At 36.2% G+C, this 23,210-nt stretch overlaps 2 protein-coding genes and 1 non-coding gene across 4 annotated transcripts in view; 1 reads left to right on the top strand and 2 right to left on the bottom strand.

Moving 5' to 3' along the window:
- LOC116512450 (chloride channel protein C-like) overlaps window positions 1-3,392 on the bottom strand; it is a 69,398-nt gene extending 66,006 nt beyond the window's left edge. The window contains 1 exon segment of the mRNA XM_032222937.1: window positions 3,196-3,392. Within this exon segment, the coding sequence (XP_032078828.1) occupies window positions 3,196-3,392 (197 nt within the window).
- A 2,391-nt stretch (window positions 3,393-5,783) lies between these two features.
- Window positions 5,784-18,344, bottom strand: UBE2V2 (ubiquitin conjugating enzyme E2 V2). 2 transcript variants are annotated; one of them, XM_032222672.1, is made up of 4 exons: window positions 18,269-18,344; window positions 14,827-14,972; window positions 10,313-10,438; window positions 5,784-9,115 (listed from the first exon to the last, which is right to left on the bottom strand). In XM_032222672.1, exons 1-4 carry the CDS (start codon window positions 18,282-18,284, stop codon window positions 8,969-8,971), a joined length of 435 nt encoding a protein of 144 aa, XP_032078563.1. In that variant the 5' UTR covers window positions 18,285-18,344; the 3' UTR covers window positions 5,784-8,968. The 2 variants fall into 2 exon arrangements, with proteins under 2 accessions (XP_032078563.1, XP_032078564.1); XM_032222673.1 differs by lacking the exon at window positions 18,269-18,344 and adding an exon at window positions 11,977-12,026 and having other exon boundaries at window positions 14,827-14,904.
- Window positions 18,345-19,340: 996 nt separating this feature from the next.
- TRNAA-AGC lies at window positions 19,341-19,413 on the top strand. Its single transcript has one exon. It is a non-coding gene; the product is annotated as a tRNA-Ala (tRNA).
- Window positions 19,414-23,210: the final 3,797 nt, after the last annotated feature.

The raw sequence follows: 23,210 nt of genomic DNA, 5'->3' as shown, positions 1-23,210 counted from the left end.
TTAATATCTACAGCACATTTGAATGTTCATTTGCAAGGTATTCACTAGATTAGAGATCTTAGTTTGCATAGAATAGTGGGAGCATATTTGGGCTTTGGTTGTGCTTGTAGTTTAAGGGCAAAAATGTGCCAAAAAGTGTTTAGATTCTTAGCAAAAAATAATGCCTATGGTATAAGTATGTCTAAGGTACTTAATTCTACTCCTTTCGTACTAAAAACATTATTTGAAAGCATCAGCTGACTAGACCATGCTTGATGGCAGCAATGGAAGCATATGAGCTCACCGATGGCATCACAGTTTCAGATGTAATAGGAGCGAATAGAAAAAGAACTAGAACAGGTATGTCAAACTCACATTGTCACGGTGGTGTCACATGACATATCAGGAATTTTTGCCCCTTCACAAAACTGGATATGCGTGTGGCCAGCACGTGACGCCTCCAACCCATGGGCCAGGAGTTTGACAACCCTGAACTAGAATGTATGACATGAAAGGAAAAAAAAATGATGTCTTTTACAAAACCAAGTGGAAAACTACAAAAAATTGACAATGGTCTGATCCTGTTTAGTGAATGTATAGGTTTACGAATAAGTGATGAGATATGTCAAAAATATTAATTGCTGTTATATATGTAGGTTCATATATGTACAAAAGTGGGGATACATAGATTGACAATGTTTATGATAGCTTTGTAGGTGACAAAAGAGTAAGAGAAGCTCCAGAATGCAGTAGCCCTCATATTCACCTTCGTATATCCATGTTACATATTGCATTTCTGTAAGACTATATTCTCCAGGTAGACTCTATCCATCCAGTGATATCCAGTAGGTGAGAATTCAATCCCTAAGAAATCTTACCAGAAACTTTGAGGGTAACCTTCATTGTAGGAGTTCCTATCCTATGGAATAGCCTCATCCAGAAGACAATAAAATACTGGCTCTTCTGGATGGCCTTGAGAATAGCTGAGGTGGCTACAAGACTCCTGATGTTATTATGCCAGAAAATTGTGCATTATTATGTTCTTACTCAAATTATAATTTAACCTAGCTACTGTTCAGATTTGGTTTGGACTGGAGTGGTATATAAACTTTAGAAAATAAATCTTACTGGCTGATAATTAGATTCATTAAAGTTCAATGAATTTGGAGAGGACCGGAGTGAGAAAACAGATATGCATATTCAGAAAACTACCTGTAATTGTTGTGGGGAAATTGACTATATAATACATGTCTTTTCAAGAGAAGCAAAATCAAATTTTATCAAAAATCCCACAAGTTTACTCTAAATAATCTGTTTTACCTTCTGAATTGTTAATGGCAATTGCAAATAAGAAAAAAATAGATATTCTGGTTTTGCTGTCATTAATTTCTACATTAATTTTGCTGCAGACATTAAAAATAGTCCATGGACTGAATGATCTGACTCACATAAATTATTTCTGAAGGATAGGTCTTATTCTGCCATATTTGACTACTTCCTCTTGATTACTATTAGTGAGGTGAACAGGTGCATTATTTTAAAAAGTGCTTCACTTTAGCAAGATTATATACCTAAATATACAATAATCCTGATTTAATTGTGAAATCATGTCAATTGACTCAAGAATGAATCCTAGTATTTTGGGGGGATTTATTCCCTGACTTATAACCCAGTTAGTTCCTCAGGCTCACCAGATGCGTTTGATTAATTCCCATAATCGCTTAGGAATTTATCTGGTAGCCATTATATCTGAGTAATTTTAGAAACTTGATACACATCTGACGACATCAAGCTGGACACAGCTGCCATGAATGCTATATTAATTCATAATATTAAAATCTACATATTTCATTTGGATAAGTTTCTGAACAAGAGGAACTTCATTAGCTTACTTATTGCATCAGATTCTTCAGCCCAAAACCACTATTAATATAGTACCTATTGGTACTTTGTCACTGTTTCCATGAAAGGCATTTTCAACCATGTGAACATACTTCATATCTATGATTTATTAAATAAATGCATACAGGTAACCCTCACCTATCGCAGTTAGGACTGGCAACTCTATCAAGCAATGAGATCATGATGTAAAATGTCATGTGAGAGTGCCTGATTTACAATGTCAGTTCAATTCCGGTTGCAGTTGTTAAGTGAATCTCCATAGATCATTAAATACCTGACCACAACTAGCAACTTTCTACCAGCTTCTCCAATTGATTTTGCTTGTCAAATGCTGGCTGTGACTGTGAGATGCTGCAACTGTCATAAATGTCCACCAGTTGCTGTGTAAGTGCTCCAATCCTGATCACATGACTGTGGTAATGCTGTAGTGTCCACAACTCTGAAAACCATTTGCAAGTCTCCTTTTTCAGTACTAATCATAATTTCAAACAGTTGTTAAATTAGTGCTGGTAAATAGGGACTACCTGTATTGGCAATTCCTAGTAAAATTCCCAACTTGGAGTGTTAGTTCTATGAGGATAATATCCAGTGTCTCATAGTTTCAAGACTTCCTGAAATTAATATGGGAGATATTCTCAAACTTTATAAGTAGCATAACCCCCACCATAATTTATAAACATATGTGCTTCCTAATCAATGAAAAAAATCACTTCTTGGGATTATGGTGAGGTAAGAAGTAAATACTACTTCCATTTAAGAATTAAATTTTAATCCATTGTGATTAAATTTTAAGATGAAATTGTAAACCAAGATGAGCTCCGATTTTTTTGCCTATGCAAGCCTGAATAAGTTTTTAAAAATACTGACACCTTGGGATTAGAAGGGAGGACCTGGCTCATTGCTTAATAATCCTACAACCAACACCTCTCAATGTCGTTTTAAGAGTTAATAGCAATAGCACTTAAATTTATATACCGCTTCATAGTGCTTTACAACCTTCTCTAAGCGGTTTATAGAATCAGCATATGGCCCTCAATAATCTGGGCCCTCATTTTATTGACCTCGGAAGGATGGAAGGCTGAGTCAACTTGAGCCTGGTGAGATTTGAACTGTCAAATTGTAGGCAGCAGACTGTCAGCAGAAGTAGCCTGCAGTACTGCATTCTAACCACTGCCCCTCCCCCCAAGCTCTAAACTTGATCAGTGATCAAAGAATCCTGACTGACTACTGAAGGAGATGAAAAATTAAAAAGGAGGAAGCTGAAAGAACACTCCATGTTCGTTCTACATATACATACAAATTTAAGTCAAGTACCTGTAATCTTGCTCCTGCAGCCACTTCTTATAAATGTTACTGTGTGAAGGCAAATAATCCAGACTTTCATGGACTGAATGTTCATCTCCCTTCTCTTGAAGACTGTTTTTCCTAGAGCAATGACTATTGTTAGAATTCCCTTTGCATTGGAGATCAAGAGAGTCAATCAAATCAGGCTGCTCTTCTACCAGCAACATTTGATCTTCTGCACCACCTGCACACCGCTTGTGAGAAAGCGGGATTGACATAAAATCACACAGCTCACAAAAGATTGCAGCTTGCGAAGTTGTCTTGCTACCCAATCGGATGGGTAGGAAATTCAACAGGAGGAAAGAATGTATCTGTACAAGAACTGCTGATGTTGTGGGTTGTATATTTTGGGGCTGCAAGATACAGATCCAACACGTTTGCAGCATCTGCAGCCAGCCAGAACCAGATCTTGCTTTGTATGGTAATCTTCTCACTGGAAGAGACTGGCATGCAACAGACTAGGTTTTTTTTCTTGAACAGAGGTGACTTGAAATGATAGATTTAGGAATTAAGCAGCCACTAGAAATAATTTGGCTATGTAATACAAAATTGTATTCCTTTTGTTTATTAAGTCAAACAGAATTTGGAAGGCTGCAGAAACATATAACAAGGCAGATATCAAGAACTGTTGTATAAGTCAAGCGATAAGGCCCATCACTAATATCCAACTGTACTTGAGTTTGCTGCTCCTCCCCCCTTGTGCTACTGCTGTTTACTTTCTCTAAATAAGAGCAAGAGCAGCCCTGTTGTTCTCTTGCCTCAAGCACATGGGGGAAAATGAGAAAAAGAATTTCTCATTTGCCCTCAATGGAAGATTCATAGTGAATGTCTTTTGAGTATTGTGGCAATCGGGTCAATTATTTTTGTGACCAAGAACACAGGGATTTTCTCTCCATACAAATACATGTACATGTTATATCCTCAGAGATGACTTCTATGGAAGATGATTACCTGTCTTGGGTGAAAAGAGAACATATGAAATTTCCCAGTATAAAATCTTGAGGTATACTTGCACATCCATCATGGAACTAGGTAAGGCATCTGGAGAGCAGAGCATGCTGTTTTATGTTTGTGCATGGACGCTAGGATCACACAAATCTTTATGAAAGTTAGAAGAAATATTGCTTTTATATATAAATATAGTATTGATACACATAAAAGTAAATAGTAGCATACAGGAATGAAGGAGACAATCCATGACAAAATCTTCTAAATAGATAGTGCCAGTTAATGTTTCTAAGAAACACGTTTCCTTTCTTCTTGTACCACTATGTTTACTGTAAACTGGGAAACAGTATCAATACTGCCTGTTTACATACGAGGGATTGCCAAGTCATAACAAAAGTTTTTCATCAGCACCATTATTAATGCAGCACAATAGAATACTGCAGCAGATCAGGCAAAGGATTTTTTTTTTTGCTTTACAACATAAAAATGGAAGACACATTTTAATTACAAACTCTTGAATTTCTTTATCAGCATAGCATGACTCAGATTTCAGATAGAGCAACATCACTGGTATATGGAAGAGGGTGAAAGGGATGGTGACCTTTTGACCATCGGGACATTATCAAACTATCAAAAAGCTTCATTTCTTTGAATACGAAGCTATTTGAATATGGCTATCTTGCTGGGAAAGAAAGCTATCTTTTTAAATTGTAAATGAATACATAAAATTTGTTCCCATGACAAATGGTAGACACCTATGCATATGATTAAACACTGTCATTAAATATCTTTTATGAAGTGTTTATTGGGGTGAAAATGTAATAAAGATATCCTGAAGCGTATCATCCAATTCATTTTCTTGCTAGAGTATTGTTGTATTAAGTTAACCTACAATAAATTCATTTTCTTGCTAGAGTATTGTTGTATTAAGTTAACCTACAATAAATGACACTAAAGTTTTAACTCTATCCTATAGTACTCACTCAGGGTCAGCTATAAACCTTTTTCAATTCACGTGCTTCCCTCAAAAAATATATATTACAAATTTGTTTTTACAAGATGAAGTAAAACTTAATTAGAAAAGGACAAGCCAGATTAATGGAGAATGCAAAGGTCTATTGCCCATGGCAGCCAGGTCAGTAATAACAGTACCAGATGATTGAATGCAATGATGAAGAGGTAGTGTTTGCCAGGAAAAGCCAATTCCAGGGAAATTCCTTCTTATAGTCTAACAGGTAGGGACTGAAACACTGCGAGTTTCAGAATGTTTAAAGGGTGTTACTCAACGGCAGCAACTTTTAAGATATATGGACTTCAACACCCAGAATTCAGCAGCCAGTTCAGAATTCTGGGTGTTGAAGTCCACATAACTTAAAGTTGCTGAGGATGAGAAACACTAGTTTAAAAGATGCTTTCCATTTTGCGAAGTCTAAACCTAACAGTTTTCATTCGTGGAATGGGGGATTTGGGGGAAGCAGATTTTCTTGGGGTGAGGTTAGATACACAATACTGGGAGATAGGGTAAGGGGGTTTCTCCACTGATGTTATTTTGTTGTTGTTTAGGCCTTGTAACAGCAGGATTTGAGCAAACATACATCTTAAAAATGGCACTTGTTCCAAACATTTATTATAGGTAACTACAGTGAGACAATCAAACAAACACTGAGAAGCCAATGCAGTCAACACATATTAGAAAACAGAATACTAATAATGTACTATTCTCAGTATATCAGAATGAGTCGGACCCTCAAAAAAAATGAAAGATCACTCATAAAGCCGGTGCAATACATTTTGCTGCCTGAGGGAAAAGACAAGATGACATCTCTTTATTCAACAGACATCAGCTGATCAAGTTGATGGCTGCATCTTGTTTCAGCACTACCAATGAGGCAATATTTATCATTAATACCCCAAAGTAACCAAGATAGCTTAGATCTTGGAGCCATCATTTGATGCATACAACTCTGACCTCACATCTTCCCAAATCCTTATTCCGCAGTACTTGCTGAGGTAGCTGCCTTTTTTTCATAGTAAGAACCTGCACACCTAAAGGCTGGGTTGACACATCACTAACTATGCCATAAGGTGATTTTAGTTTTAGTTTAATGTGGTGTGGTAGCCCAGTAATTGTGGCTTATATAAGCATAACTGATGGCTTAGTATTGCATATGAACCAGGCCATAATGGCTTATTAAAACAAGCTATGGCTTAGCACTATGTGTAAAGCCTGAATTCTGTATCATACATGGTCTGATGGATTTGTATTTAATAATATATTTTTATTTTGTATATTGTGTGACCTGCAAATTCTGGCTTCTTCCAGAAACCATGGTTAGAAAACAATGGCTTAGTACAAAGTTTAAACCCATTCTCATACTTGTTAATTATCCTTTAGCAATAACCTTTATTTCCAGGCACATTTTTTAGAAATTATTGTGCTCTGGGATATAGGAAGGAAAAACATTTTTGCTTGCCTTATTTATACTGTTATCACATATACATATTTTGCACCACCAAATAGATAATTTAAAGCTGATGTCAAGTTGCCCTATCTACATATGGCTCTGTGCTCAAGGAACTTTGTTTTTATAAACTTACTAATATCATTACACTGAAAAGTTGCCAAGCTTAAAGGGAAAAGGCACAAAGTGGCTTTAGGGGAATAATTCATCAACCTTCAAGGCTCCTAAAGATGTTTTTTGCAGCTGCCCACTCCCAGTCATACTGTTCCACACTTTTCACTCCTGGCACCTCAGTTCATGTGATCTAGCTTTTGTATTTAGAATCAGATAGTCAGTCACATATACTCCTAGTTTATCAAATTAAGTCCAGATAGAATCCTTATCAAGGAAAGAGTAATATTATGTATCAATAAATTATAGTGGAATGGAAATGGCTGGTCAACTTGGGAAATGTATCTCTCAGAATTTTTCAAAAATAAAGCCTTCTTCTTATGCTTAGCTTATCATAAGGGTTTTTTCTCAAAATGGTAGGAGCTATGATAAAAGACTGTATGTATGTAAATACACATACACACACTAAAAAGTTAAGTTCCATTACATTCAGAAAGCTCATAATCTAGCAAAATACATTTAGGAACTCAGGTTTGAGGCTTATTTACCATGTGTATATTTAGGGCAATTTCCTATAAGACAATTTGTAAGGTATCGATATCCAAATATAAAACATGCATTAATTATGAAGGCCACATCATGAAGAAACTGCTGTTCACTTTTAATATATCTGAAAATATGGATTAACCTTCTCTTGATTTCCTTTTAGTCTGAAGGTAGAAGCTGCAAACTGCATTTCATGAAACACAACATTTTAACATTTACTAAGAAAGCATCCCTTAAACAGCTGCTTATCCTGTTCATTATTTAAAAGGAACAGAGAAAAAAGAATTTCCTAAATTAATGTCTCCTCTCATGTAAAATGAAGGTGGCAAAAAGAAAATATTTCTAAAATACATTTACACCCTGCAAACAAGATTAGGCTGAGCTAATAAATTATCCATCCACAATGGCTACACAGATCAGAAGCTTCTTTTATCTTAGATAGTACCTTAGTTGCTGGCATATGAATAACAGATCTCAATTCATTGAAGGAGGAGTTTGCATGCATATTTCAATCAATATGAAAGGAAAAGAAATATATGGCAGAATGAATTTTCAACACCTTACTGTCCATCTAGGGTACCTTGAACCACCGAGCAGCAATTGCACAAAACACAAAAGCACCTAAAAAGCCAGCGATAACATACTTACAAGGAGTTGTATCTTTTCCCTCTTATTATTTTTAATACTATACCTGCTAATAGCAAAGAGAGTTCAAGAATTCAATATACGAACTGAGCATCACAAAAGCAAAAAGGTTACAATGAGGGTCATTTAGTTCAAAATTAAAGAAAAAGAATTACACATGCAGAGTCTAATATAACTGGTTCCACTAAAATTGCTCCAGCAGCCTAGATACCAAGAAAAAGAGTAATTAAGACAAGATTAGGAGCAACATTTGACTTTCAATCTTGCAAGGGTACTGCCAGCGTAAATTTAGAAATAGCACAGCCTCAGGGGATATTTTTCACATTTTATTTACATTTGAAGACTATCTTTATTCTCAATCACATATCCATACACCTATTTCCTTTTTTTGTTTGTAGTTTCACTAAAACTTAAATGCATGGTTTATTAGAACGAAGACTGTAAACAAATATTTGCAATGTCCATTACATGAAACACACAGGAGCTGCTTAAAAGAAAATCATTCCCCCATTTTATAAATACAAGTATCAAAACAATCCTGACCATATTCTGAAACACTACTAGCAGTCAGCACCCACACATTGCAAAAATTAAACAAGTTGAGCAATGGTATTTGCAGTACTTGCTACTTAATTGTTTTAATCTGCAGCTCTTTCACTAAAGCAAGATGGATAAAGCATGCCATTAGTTTTTTTTTCTTCTTGCAAAAAGTTTCTGAAACATTATTCCACAGCAACCTGACACTTCCGATCATGCGCTCATCTTGAAACACTGGAGTTCCAAATTTAGGCTACTTCAGGCTTATGCTTAAAATGATAGTGCTTGGTAAAGAGGAAAAAATTGTGCTGCCTTTTTTCTCTGATTGTGTCTGAAAACATATGGGGCATACATATACATATATATTCTTTCAATGTCCAGATCATATACACCAGCAGAAACTCTTAATGTGTGGGTGGTTTGCATTGTGAAATTGAATCAAGACATTAACATAAGTAGAAGTTGTTTAAGACAAGTTTGGGATTCAGCTAAAATTAATTGTTGTAAGTTTGCCCTTCTGGAGGTTGTGGAAGCTTCATATTTTCTTTGGACATCATTAGACGCCTTAACTCTTGAAGTATAACTTTAATGCTATAAGAATTTTGCCATTTTCCTAACACTGGTATGCTCCGTGCGTCCACCTATAAAGAAAGAAATCATACATTTAAACCAAGAATGTAAAATAATTATTCTAGAATGATGTCAACAGTCAGCATGTATATTTCAGAAAATATGAACACCAATTTAAACTTGTGGGTTGGTGTTTAAACTGCTGCATTAATTTGTAAATGCAAAAAATGACTACCGATTATTGCAACATGAGAAATTATAGCTCACAATGTCTCAAATGAGAATCTTTACTTTGGTGCCCTTTGAATTTTTTTTCAACCTAAGTAGGGGTGTAAAACTCACGATGACACGTCATCACATGACGTACCACAACTTTTTCCCCCTTTGCTAAAATGGGGGTGGGCAGGGCCAGCATGTGATGCATCCGGGCTGTGGGCTGCGTGTTTGACACCTATGCGATAGAGGGATACTTTCAAGGAATTAATATATTTTTTCCTTAACAAGTAAAAAATGGAAAAGCGTATGAAGATGAGGAAATAATTTATGCATATATATTTTATATTGTCATATTCAGGAAATACTGTTTAACTGTTAATATGCAATTACATTTTCTGGGAATAGTACATCAGATATTCAGTGACACTGCTTTATCTTTAAAAAATACTCATCTATTCATATTTAATTTCTGGATCATGCGTAACTGTTGACTTTTAAAATAGAAATTCTTATATAGTAGTCTTCAACAGTTTGCAGATAGTCTTATTAATTGTTTATCTATCCAGGCAGTTTGATTAGATCTATACATTAAGAGGATTATCAGAAACAGACATATTTAGCCTCTCCTCCATCGAAGTCCCTTTGCAGCTACCATGGCAAAGTGGGATTACAGTTTCTACTACTCCCTCTCACTGTGCAGTTCCCACAGTTCCATATTTTACTAATCTGATACCAAATAAAACACTATGGAATTAAAAGTTTTAACTGTTAATTACTAAATATCTTATTGTGAGCTATTTTATATCTGAATCAAAATTTTAATACTATGATGTATTTACCAATATGCAATTTTAAAAAATTGTAATCAATGTCCACATCATTTTGGCAATAGTTAGAATGATCCAGATATACCATATATAGTTTTACGCACAATATATAGGAAAACTTATAAAGAAGTATGTTCCCTAACTCTAAGCCTAACCTCTCCTCCCAAGCAGAATCCTTCACAACTTTCCTGCCAAATTAATTGGCTCATTTTGCATCCAACTTACCATTCCATTGGAATTATTTATTCCATTCATATTAATTTTAGTTACAAATCTAACTGTTGGAGGTGCTTCAGGATATTTAGGCCCACACTCTACTTTCAAGCTGTATATTCTGTTTTCATAATTTGTCTAATAAACAGAGAAGACAAAAAGTTAATTATAATGAAAATATGCATTTACAATTTTAAGAAAACAACTAAATAAAGTCAGCCATATTTCAGGGCTGGTAGACTTTCACTGAGCAAATGCAGCAGAAATTGAAGAATGCTAGGGATATATTACAATATTTACTTCTGTTAATCAGTTGATTAATAATTTTTGACTTTTTAAGAGTTGCATTTACAGCCATTCTAATTAACTGTAGAATTATTACCATTCCAAAGGATTTGTGTGTAAACCTAGTTCCAATTCCACCTAAAAATGTGTATGCGTAGAACCCTAACTGAATGAGGAAAAGTAATACAATATTTTCAATTTAATTAATATAAGCATGGCCACTATATGATTAACTGTTTGCTTCTCTATGTGCATTATAGACTATTTTAGGCATACTATATTAAAGGTTTTAGCCAAATATTTTTTTTAAAAAAATCAGAGAAATTTAAAATATCTACTCCTATAATAGCAATCCCCAGTAATTGTTCCAAGAATCAATTTATACTCCCAAAAAAGCTTTGAGAACTTCTAACTCTTGTTATTTGATTCTCAAGTTCCTCCAGATGTTATCATTTATTTTTATTAATGTGTGAAAGGGGAAAAATATTGATGCATATGAAGTAATCAAATTGTCTTTACAATTTAAATAACTATACTGTTCATTCAAATTAAACAAAATCAAAATTAGCTTTTGTCATGCCACAGCTATTTCTTTATTCTAAAGACACTTAGCTTTTTAAATGCCAACTTTGGAATCCCATAATAGATCAACTATAGCTTCTGAATCTAAAATAATGTGCATACCTGACAGAACAAAATAATGGTGGCAAAAGCAATCAATTTATCAAAAATACAGAACTTGCTAAATAAAATCAATTTCTGTAAATTTGTAATAGCTTGAAGAAAAATATCAAAACTAATTATATTTAGAGGCTAATCATATTTCCCTTTTCTACTTAACCAAGCTATATTTTCCTACAACCCAATTTTTCCCATTGAACAATGGTATGCTTTATACTTGTTCTATGTACACTTATTTATTTTAGTCTGCCTTTATCATTTTTATAAAGAAGGGCAGCAAATATACTCAATACTCCTTCCTCCTACTATTTATTTTCATCACAACAACCCAGTGAGATGGCCTGAGAGAAAGTGACTTGTTCAAAGCCACCCAGCCAACTTTCATGCCTAAGGCAGGACTTAGAACTCAAATCTCCTGGTTTCTAGCCTTATGCCTTAAATTATGTTCTGATGGATATTGACCTTTCAGTTTCACAAATTCATGGCTATGCAATGATTGGACTACATATAAATTTACAAAGCAGGTTTTCCCTTATGCAATGTTATTTTTTTTATCTCAAGGGGTTCCCTATCCCTTTACTGCAGATTTGAGAACTGCCTAGAATGCAGTCATTAAAAATAATTTCTGCTGACAGAATGGTATCCACCACAAGATAACAACCATTAAGGTAGAAAGATTCAACCCATTAAGGTAGAAGGTTTCTTCACACCTGTTTACTTCCATTTTCCATACTTGCTCAAGAAGCAATTCAGATTTGAGCTAAAATAATACAAAATGACAGTATTTAGGGCACTGTCCTAACTAGAAAAAAATGTTGGTTATTTCAATAGATTTTTTTATGTGTACAAGTAAAAAGTAGTTATTTCAAGTCAAACTTGATTCCTGGTGACTTTATGGTTATACTTCTCTCTGCAGCAGTATGGAAGTTGTTCGCCAATATAGTCTTTGCTTTTTTCCCTCTAGTCTAAAGCCCTGGGAATCTTCAGTTTTCCACTAAAGTACTAAGTAGCCCATGCTCAATTAGCTTTCATGCCCAGCTAATATTACCCATATTAGGTAGTATATAATTATTTAATCTCAATTTGCCTTATTAATATAAAATGATTAATGAAGTCATTAGTTAGCAAATGATAAGAATGCACAAATCAAAAATAGAATATATACATAAACAGAACTGAGAAAATTGTGGGGATGCATCAAATTAATCATCAGTGAGATCACTAATTCTGCTGATTGAAGATTAATCTAAAAATGTTACAAAATAAGGCCATCAACTGCTTTCTTTCCTAGGTTGAATGGTATTCAGCATAAAGATTACAACTATATTATTATAATTAAAACATTCTAGATAGAACTAATTCTTAAAGCTTCAGGCAGTGAAGTTGCAAATAGTGTATTTACTGAATTGAGGGTTTATAATCCCTATTTTCAATCTGGATTCAGATTAACTGAAACTCTATGAACTCCAACACTAAAATTTTAAATATAAAGCAATAACTAAATATATGTTTATGAAACTGTATTAGTCAACCTGGCTGGTAGAGAGTATTTATAAAAGTCTCAATTGAAAATATATGTGTAAGAACCCCAAAATAGTTTGTGAGAAAACTGTAAAAGTGTTAGCATGTCCTTCCAGAATGCTTACTTCTATAGTTCTTCCCATGTGACAATTCTAATGACTATCATAAAAACATTTTCAAGTAAATTATATTTGCTTCTTTTTCAAAGCAGGAGTGACTATCATTATTATATACTATTCTAGCATTAATCCTGACTGAATCTTCTGAGTTAACCAAATTCAACTTCCTGCATTCAGGCTGAAAAAATATTTATTATTTCTACTCTGGAAGAGCATTTGGAGGCTTCAACTGGTGCAGAGTGTGACAGCGCGGGCAGTTCCTGGGGTCCCTAGAATGACCATGTTACATCACTGCTCCGTGAGTTGCAAGGGCTGTTGGTCTGCTTTTGGGTGCAATTCAAGGTTATTATTACCTTTAAAGCTCTATATGACATGAGTCCAAGGTTGCCTGCTTCACTCCACTGAGACTGGCCCTCTCGACATGCACCACCAGAGGAGGCATGCTGCAGGCTTCAGCAGCTAAGGAATTTTGGCTGGCTGGGTCCAGGAGTGTTCTTTTGGAACATCTTACACCCTGAGATGAGATTGGCTGCCACCCTCCTAACCTTCTGCAGGACGCTGAAGACCTGGCTCTGCCAGGTGGCTTGGGGCCCTAACTGGGGAACATCATACTAGAGGTGATTGATGAATTAAGAGGCAATTCCACTCCCCCCACTTCACATTTACATTCACATCCTATTCCCTCCTTCTCTCATCTTTTTATTATAATTGTATCTGTATGGGGACTTCTATTTTTACTGTTTTAGATATATTTATATGTGACGATTTTAATGTTTTATACTGTAAAACTTTAGCCATCTAAATTTAATAATAAATAATAATTCCCTCAACAGCACTGAGAAAATCCTCAAATTTCTCAGTTCTAGGATCTCTGTTTTGCAGAACCTCTTTCAGCTTCAACTAATACAATTACAAAAAAGAAATACAAAAAAATAAAAGAATTATAGTGTAAGTGCCATCCTATTTAAAATTCTTTAATACCAAATAAACAAAATTCATTAAAATGTGCTCAGTTCTAAGCTACAAATTTGTATCAAAGAGCAAAATGCTGTAAAATACTGATACACAAAACTAACAAGGCAGTCATGTCTAAGTTAAAACAGGCACAATAACTAATGTTGGTATAACTAACAAGAAAATTATACTCCAAACCTGGCAACAGACACACATCTAGGAGGTCTAAGAAGAATGCAGTGGATGGAGGGTTTCCATGTGGCAGGAGCTCAGATTCCCTTCTTTCACTTTATCTCACATATTAACTCTGGGGGGAAAGCCCACAAAAAAGGGGGAGGAGAAGCAACATATCTTTGGATTCTTTGATGCAGGCCAATTGACCACTTGTATACATACATACATATATACACCCACGCATGCACACCCACGCACGCACACACACACTAATGGCAAGGAGGGTGATCTGCAAGAAAGCCTAATATGACCAAGATTTTTTTTTATTTCTGAAAATCATATCAATTTTTTTTGCAAACTGTAGCTATCTAGTATTATTTCAATAGTGAATCCATGGAATAAGATAATATATTTCATTTGCATCACTATTGGAGAGTAGCACTCAAAATTAATGTATCCTTTGCTTTGTAAAATAGCTACCAGTGAGCTCTATTTTCTCAATATGATTATTATAGAGTTAATGAACATATACATATAAAGGTTTTTGTCATTATTTTAAGTATATTGTTCATGTCTTAGATTGAGCATATAAGAAATATTTCCAAAAATACCCAAAAAGGGAAAATAAATTTTTGTAACTACCTCTATTAGTTCCTATTACTTAAAAGAATCCTGACAAATTCCACATTTACATTCAAAGGAAGACTGGAATGTAATTATATTAACTACCACTGATCATGTTCTCTTAAAAAGTGTTTCTTTTTAGAAAAATATTTAACTTGCAGCACCAACCCTTGGTGGTCCAATAATCATGCCTGTCCACCGCGTAAGTGTCATGTCTTCATCATCTTCCAGACCCCAGCTTACTGTACCATCTCCTACTCCTTTTTGACCCTCTTCAAGTTCTTCCAACAAGCGAAAATTACGAGGGACTTTAACTATTAGAGAGAAATGAGGCAATATTAACATTTTTAAAAACAGTATTAGAATAGAATAGAATTTTTTATTAGCCAAGTGTGATTGGACACACAAGGAAGTTGTCTTTGGTACATATTAGGGAATTATTTAACCTTTAGTAAATATGTTTTATCTAATCCAACCGTTATAAATTACACATCAGAATGTTTGTATTTAAGCAAAACAAAACACTTTCATGGTAAACAAAGTACATCCCAATTGAAAATTAAACCATTATGCATAAAATAATGTTGTTCTAAGTCACTCAGAGTTGCTGCGAACTGAGAGATGAGCAGTATATAAATTAGATGGATTCAAATTATATGGATAAACGTTTAATTTATTTTGAAATAAAACACTTTCTCATGAATCTTATTTTAAATGATAGATTCTAAAGATCACATTTCATACTTGAAAGTCAAATCAAATCAATTTTCTGCATCAGAAAATAGCTTTTTTGATAGTGAGAATTTTTTTTCAATTCATGTTATCAATCTCCATGAAACATTATCAAATGTAAATAATCAAATCTTAATACTTTTTCTTTCCAGAACATATAACACTTTTTTCCATAGTGAGACACTGAAATTAGATTCTAACTACTAGTTTTAGAACAAGTTAGAATATGAAGCCAATTCCAGATTAGGATTTATAATGTCTGATTTGTTGTAAAGCTGATGACAGTAATTCTGTGGCTTAGACAAAATAGGAAACTACAGAGTATTTTTGATTAATTTTATTATATTGAGTAGGCAACAGCTCAAGTCATGGGTGCTCCTGGTGGGGTGGGGGAACTGACTATTGCAGTTCAGTATAGCACGGCCAGGTACAAGGTAGGTGCTCTAGAGGGTGGTAGCATGAAAGAATGTCCGGAGTGGGAACAGACCTATGCCTTCACCTCCCAGCTTGTGGGAAACTGGCAGGGAAGGTTGCAATAATGATAATGTGACCATGGGATACTGCAACCATTGTAAATGGAAGCTATTTGCCAAGCACCAGATCCCAATCACATGACCACGGGGGGGGGGTGGCATTTTGAAGACCAGTCAAAGATATTGCTTGTTCAGTACTGTTGTAAATAAGGACTACACTTTGCCTGAAAATTAAAGGCTTTTTGTTGTTAAGGTATTAGGTCTGGGAAAACATTTGGTGCAAAGTAAGTTTATGATATTTCATTTTCTTATCAATTATATGCTCCAAATTCACACTTTTACTGGTCACTGAAATTGGTATTAGATTATTCATTCAAATATTGTCATAGCTGATTCTTTGTCTAGATTAATAATTATGCAAACACAATTAAGTTGGTTGAATATTACTATGCCCACAGAGTAATTTTGCTTTTGGAGGCACAAACTGAGGAAAGATCTATGGGTTTTTATTAGATGGTACCTGCAATTCAAGATAGAAGTCTAAACTTTATTTTATTAAAATATACTGAAAAAAATAGCAATTGTAGCTATCATACTAAAATACACAAATAAGAAAGAGACTCAGTCTATTCCATGCTGTGAATTCAAACAAAGTTGAAAAGGACATTTTAGCAAATTCTAAACAGCTACCTTTTCTTACAGAAAAGCAGTATGTTTTATTTTTACATAATGTAAGGGTATGAATACACACTATTCTTGTTCAGTATATACTTATCTGAACTACATATATAAATTGCTTTTCTCATGTATGTAAGAAGTACTATCATTGCTTCCCATAAGACCTCCTAAATTTGTCAAGTTTTAGATAATACTTAAAAACACGTGTTTATTATACTTTTTGAAGTAATACTAAGAATCAAAATTCTTAATCAGATGCCTGTTATTAAAACATTTGTGTAGATACAAATCTATTTCAAATTTAATCTTTTAATCTATTTCAAATATAAAAATACTGTACATTACTGACATTTAATAATTTAAGCATCCATTGTGTGCAAAACACATCCTGTTTAACAAGAAACAATATTTACAGTCTAAGCAAATCAGAATATAAGGGCAGCTGCCAAAGGCCTAGTTGCCTTATCATGGCAATTGGATGCCCATGGGAAACTCAGAAGTTATGAATAAAACAACATCTCCAGGTAATTGTGATTAATGTTCACTGATTTAACAATCCCATCTGTATCAAGAATTGAATAATTAGATATCTTAAAGCATCAAATTAATGAGCTATAGCACTAGAACACTTAAATACAGAGTTGAGATGCAATGATGCCATTTCATGAACCCAAAGTAAGAACTGATTTAATCCAGATTTTTTTTTAATTCAGGACACCAGAAAAATAAATTTTGTAAATATAATACATATACACACTGAATCATTTTTATTTTTCCATACTCACTGAAATGCCACATCATGAATTTAAGGTGAATTTCTGGTTAACTTATATGTTCTCTCTACAAACAATTTTTAACCATTATGTGAATAATGAGATATGGACAAAATACCAAGAACATCCAAATTAGAGTAATATAAAAGACAAGGCATACTGCATGCTACAAAGGAGCAAGAATATTCACATTTATCATTCAGCCTAAATAAAAAATGCAGAGCAATAATAAAAAAGGAAGAAAACTAAACTCCAAGGTTATATAAACTGCTTAAGTGGCAGATCTTCTTTCCTGAGATCCGAAGGAAGTTAGCCAAGATGAGAGAGGAGGAGGAAAGCGCCTGAGATTATCAGATAGAAAACCTTAAGAACAAGCATTATTCAATAGAATAGTAAGCGAAGATGCCAGGCTAAACTCATTGTTTTTTTTAAAGCTCTGTTAATCAGGTAAATCCCAGACTTTAATGTCTGTATTTTCGAAACGAAACACGCGAGCGAATTCAGTCTGGCTTGGGAAGAGCCACATTTGCCAGCCTTCTGACTGGAAAGGGATGCGACCGAAAATATTGCTCAGCTCGCACAGCTCTTTAAGCCCTGTAAGTTTCCGCCACAGAAACAGGTTCGAAGACCCAGAAAACCGCTCCCCGCCCGTCAAAATCCAAAAGCCGCCTTGGAGGGCGCCTCTGACCCCCTCGACACCTTCCTAACCCGGTGTCTTTCCCCTCCCGGGTCTCTTCCAAGCGAATTCTCTTTCTCGGCGCCAAGCCCTCGGCCTCTCCTCCGCTTCCCCGGGTGGGACTTCAGTCAGGCTGTACTGACGCCGCTCACCCGCCTCCCTCCCGAGGGTTAGTCTCAGCCCCACGCTCAAAGCCTTGTCATCGGAGGGCCCCTCCCTCCCAACGGACAGCGCCACAGCAAGCCCCGAATGACCCCCACCCCAATCTCAGCACAGACCTGTGGATCCGGCCATCTTGTCCAAACCCCTCCCCCACCATCCGGAAACACACTGGCGGCCAGCCGTGAGTGTTGCTTTGCGTGCAACGTCATTTCCTGGAAACAAGCCCCACCCCTTCACTGAAATTTTTTTTGGGTGGTGGTGGTGAGATCCGGCAATCTCACGGCTAGCATAGAATGAGGGCTTTTGCATCCGGGAAGGGAGGGCGCAATAAGCGCTGCCGCGTAAATGGAGGAAGGTGGGGCGGTTCCAACCAGTGGAATATTCTGGAGAAATGTGCTAAATAGGCTGTGTTCAGGAAGCTGCTACTAATGTGCGTAACAAGTATTTTAACTGAGTAGTTAATTCATTTCACAGCATATGACACTTAGTTTTTTGTTGGACTGTGTAGTTTTGCTGAGGAACAGGCTTCCCTGGGCAATAATCACTAGCTGAGATTCCACTCAAGTATAAATTTAAAGTCTGCAGATTAGTTTTTACAGATTAGGCTGGTGAGAAAGAAGATCATAGGAGTGTCTAGGATGAGGAGGAAGTACTTGTCAGAATGTGTGATTTTTACCTTGAGGAGTGTTAGCTTTTATTGACTCCTCGCTTGGTTTAAGATCCAGCCTTACCACTCCCAGTTCTATGTTTATAGGAATTAATCATAATGAAACTGTATATTTCCAAGGTTCAGTTTGAAATTGAATGGTGTCGTCAGACTTACCAACCTTCAAAACAGCAAGTGACACTTCATAACCAGAGATAAGGCTATCCGCGCATTTAGTGCTGCTGTTATTACAGTAGAATATCTTTTCATTTTTTACCATAATATCATACGTGAGGGTGTCTATATTCTGTTCACAGACCTCCTTTCTGTTGTTTATTAGATTTGAGGGTTTGTTAATGTGTTGTTTTTTAAAGTATACAATATGATATATTACTTAATGTATGAGAAGGAATAGATTTAAAAACAAGCTTTACAACATTATTTGCATGTTTCACTTTTAATTAAGCTGTCAAGTGATGCAGAATACCCAATCCAGTTTACTGGTTACTCTTAAAGGAAACACCGAAAACTACACTTAGGAAGGGGAATTAGCTCAAATGGTAGAGCGCTCGCTTAGCATGCGAGAGGTAGCGGGATCGATGCCCGCATTCTCCAAAATACTGCTTTTTTTAAAAAAAAGATCTTCCTCATACAGCCAGTAGTTAACAGTCCCCTTATTGTGCAAATTGCTAGTTAATAATCCAGGGAAGATTATTACCGCACCAGTGAGTGTTACGAAGCACTCTGGTTTTGAATGGATATCCTATCAAAGTTTCTTGGGCACTTGACACTTAAGGGAGGAGGAAGATTGGCACATATTTATGGGAGAGAAACATATTTGATTATTCAGGAGTGGGGGGGTGGGGGAGAGAGACTGAAGGCAACAAACGTCTCACAGTTTCAGCTGCAATTAGCTGAATGGGTGAATCTTTGCCTTTTAAAAAAAATGTATTTTGGCGCTCTTGATACTGATTTAAGTTTCTTCCAAAGCAGTGTTTCCCAACCTTGGCAACTTGAAGATGTCCGGAGTTCAACTCCCAGAATTGCCCAGCCAGAGAATGCTGGCTGGGAAATTCTGAGAGTTGAAGTCCGGACATTTTCAAGTTACCAAGGTTAGGAAACGCTGTTCCAAAGGAACCAAATGTGAACGCTGTATTTGTGGTGGTGGAGAAAGGATCATATTACTTCGTCCAAGCCATTCATTTCCTGTGGTGATTCATCAGAAGCTAAACACGCTGTTTTAAGAGGGGAATTAGCTCAAATGGTAGAGCGCTCGCTTAGCATGTGAGAGGTAGTGGGATCGATGCCTGCATTCTCCATGGTGCTTTTTAATATATAAGAAAAAACACGAGGGGACGGGGGAATCGGGATATTTAAATTAGGTCGTGTATATTTCCCGGTGTCAAATATATTCCTTTCAATGAAATGAATATATAGTAGAATCTTAGTTTAGAATTTGGGGGAGGGGGGGGGAATATTTTTTTAACAACTGCTTTAATTAATCTTGAAAAACATCAGTTCCCAGAATCAATGTAGCAGAATACTCTCTCCAATCTGCCAATTTTGAAAATAAAGATCTTTTGTGAGGAATATAATTTTCAATATTTGTAACAGGAATGGTATGTGCTCAAATGGTCAGACAATAAGCATCACACCAAGCATTAGCAACCACTGTAGATATTTCTGTTTGGGGAATGTGGGACCTCTGTATCAGAGATTAAATAGCTACCTATGTGATGTTTTTGCATTAATTTCTGGGTTCTATAATCTCCCAGGATTTGAAATGGACACCTAACATTAAAACCATCACTAAAAAGGCACAACCAAGAACGCTCTTCCTGCAGCAACTTTAGCAGTTCAGACTGTCCCTGGAGCTGTTGATACAGTTGTCCAGAGGAATTATTGAGTCCGTCATCTGTATTTGTTTGGTACAGCAACAAAACAGGACAGGTACAGACTCCAATGGTTAGTTAAGACTGCAAAAACAGAATATAATAACAGAGTTGGAAGGGACCTTGAAGGTCTTCTAGTTCAACCGCCTGCTTAGGCAGGAAACCCTACACCACTTCAGACAAATAGTTATCCAACATCTTCTTAAAAACTTCCAGTGTTGAAGCATTCACAACTCCATTGCTCCATTGATTAATAGTTCTAACTGTCAGGAAATTTATCCTTAGTTCCAGGTTGCTTCTCTCCTTGATTAATTTCTACCCATTGCTTCTTATCCTGCCTTCAGATGCTTTGGATAATAGTTTGACTCCCTCTTCTTTGTGGCAGCCCCTGAGATATTGAAACACTGCCATTATGTCACCCTAGTCCTTCTTTGCACAAGACTAGACATATCCAGTTCCTGCAACCGTTCTTCATATGTTTTAGCCTCCAGTCCCCTAATCATCTTTGTTGCTCTTCTCTGCACTCTTTCTAGAGTCTCAACATCTTTTTTACATCGTGGCAATCAAAACTGGATGCAGTATTCCAAGTGTGGCCTTACCAAGGCATTATAAAGTGGTATTAACACGTCACATGATCTTGATTCTATCCCTCTGTTAATGCAGCCTAGAACTCTGTTGGCTTTGTTGACAGCGGCTTCACACTGCTGGCTCATATTTAAATGGTTGTCCACTAGGACTCTTAAGAACCATCTCACAGTTACTATTGAGCAAGGTACCACGTACACGGTACCTGTGCATTTTGGGGATTTTTTGCCAAAAGAAACCTTACCTTACTTTTTTCATCATTGAATTTCATTTTGTTAGATAGTGCCCAATGTTCACATTTTTCAGAATTGTCAGAACAATTGAAATCAGCCTGCCTTCCATAGAAGATCTGTATATCAAAGGGAGGACTGAGAAATTATCTACACAGACCCCTCACATCTTGGACATAATTTGTTTCAACTCCTCCCTTCAGAACACTACTATAGAGCATTATATGCAAAAACAACTAGACACAGGGAGTTTTTTCCATCATGCCATTACTCTTCTGAACAATCACCTCCGCTAGACCGATTAGATCCCACAGATTAGGCCTCCTCCGAATTCCATCTGCCGGCCAGTGTCGACTGGCGACTACCCGGAGGAGAGCCTTCTCTGTGGCTGCTCCGACCCTTTGGAACGAACTCCCCGTGGAGATTCGAACCCTCACCACCCTCCAGGCCTTCCGCAAAGCCGTTAAAACCTGGCTGTTCCGACAGGCCTGGGGCTAAAGAGCTGTTGCTCCCGTCTTGAATGGTATGACTGTTGTGTGTTTTTAAATTATGTACTGTTATGTATCGTTTATTTTTTATTTTTTGTCTGTACCCCCCCCCCTTCCCTGATTTGATTTGTTAGCCGCCCTGAGTCCCCTTCGGGGGGAAAGGGCAGCATATAAATATAATAAATGAATGAATGAATCTAATCCTTACAGTATTGTTTTATATCTAAATATATTTACCCATGTTGTATTGCTGTATTATTATTATACAATTGTATCACAGCGGCCAGTTGTTTCGCCGGATTTGGCATTGGTTACTAGTCGGGCCCCACCCAGGGGCCTAGGACGTCGTAACGTATTTTTGTAATATGCGTGCAGATCCAAGCAGTGTGGCTTTTTGCATTTGACTGATGGTGATTTTGTCAATTTTTAACTGTTTTAAATGTACTTCCAGTGTTTTTGGAATAGCACCCAGTGTGCCAATTACCACTGGAATTACCACTGCTGGTTTGTGCCATAGTCGTTGAATTTCAATTTTTAAGTCCTGGTATTTTGCGATTTTTTCATGTTCCTTCTCGGCAACCTCGCTATCACATGGTATTGCGATGTCTATGATTGTGACCTTATTTTTCTCAACCAGTGTGATGTCTGGTGTATTATGCGCCAGTATTTTGTCCGTTTGTATATGGAAATCCCACAAGATCTTGACCATCTGATTTTCGGTGACTTTTTCAGGCTGATGTTCCCACCAGTTTGTTGCTGTTTTAATATTATAATTTTTGCCCAAATTCCAATGGATCATTTGTGCTACTGAATTGTGCCGCAATTTATAATCAGTCTATTATTATTATTATATAATTTATTTATTAAACATGAAACTCAGCCAACTGAACATTCAAAAATGCATTACAAATACCAGTGACTGGTGCTAATGGTTGATACAGTTTGCTGCCAGCATCCTAGGTGTCAACCAAGTACCTCTTAAAATATAAGATGTTCCAAGTAGCGCAGTTTTTTGCAGTTCCGCTGGTGTTATTGCAGGAAGCTGCAATTTGTGGATGTATCTTGTAAAATTCTTGGACATGATGCCAAGTGCCCCAATGACAATGGGTATCACTGTTACATGCTTCATCCACAGCTGTGTAGTTTCGATGGCCAGGTCGCAATATTTCATTATTTTTTCTAGTTCTTTTTCTTCGACTCTGGCATCTCCAGGAACA

The sequence above is a fragment of the Thamnophis elegans genome, chromosome 8, assembly GCF_009769535.1.
Source record: "Thamnophis elegans isolate rThaEle1 chromosome 8, rThaEle1.pri, whole genome shotgun sequence".
NCBI lineage: Eukaryota > Metazoa > Chordata > Lepidosauria > Squamata > Colubridae > Thamnophis > Thamnophis elegans.
The sequence above is the reverse complement of the archived record's forward strand: the minus strand, read 5'-3'. Positions and strand labels throughout refer to the sequence as shown.

Bases quoted from the DNA above. Each gene is read 5' to 3' on its own strand.
- UBE2V2 (XM_032222672.1), bottom strand. The intron at 10,439-14,826 runs GTTGGTGCTGCA...TCTGTTTATTAG, and splicing joins TGATTATTGGACCACCAAGG to ACAAATTATGAAAACAGAAT. The intron at 9,116-10,312 runs GTAAGTTGGATG...CTTTCTTTATAG, and splicing joins TAAATAATTCCAATGGAATG to GTGGACGCACGGAGCATACC.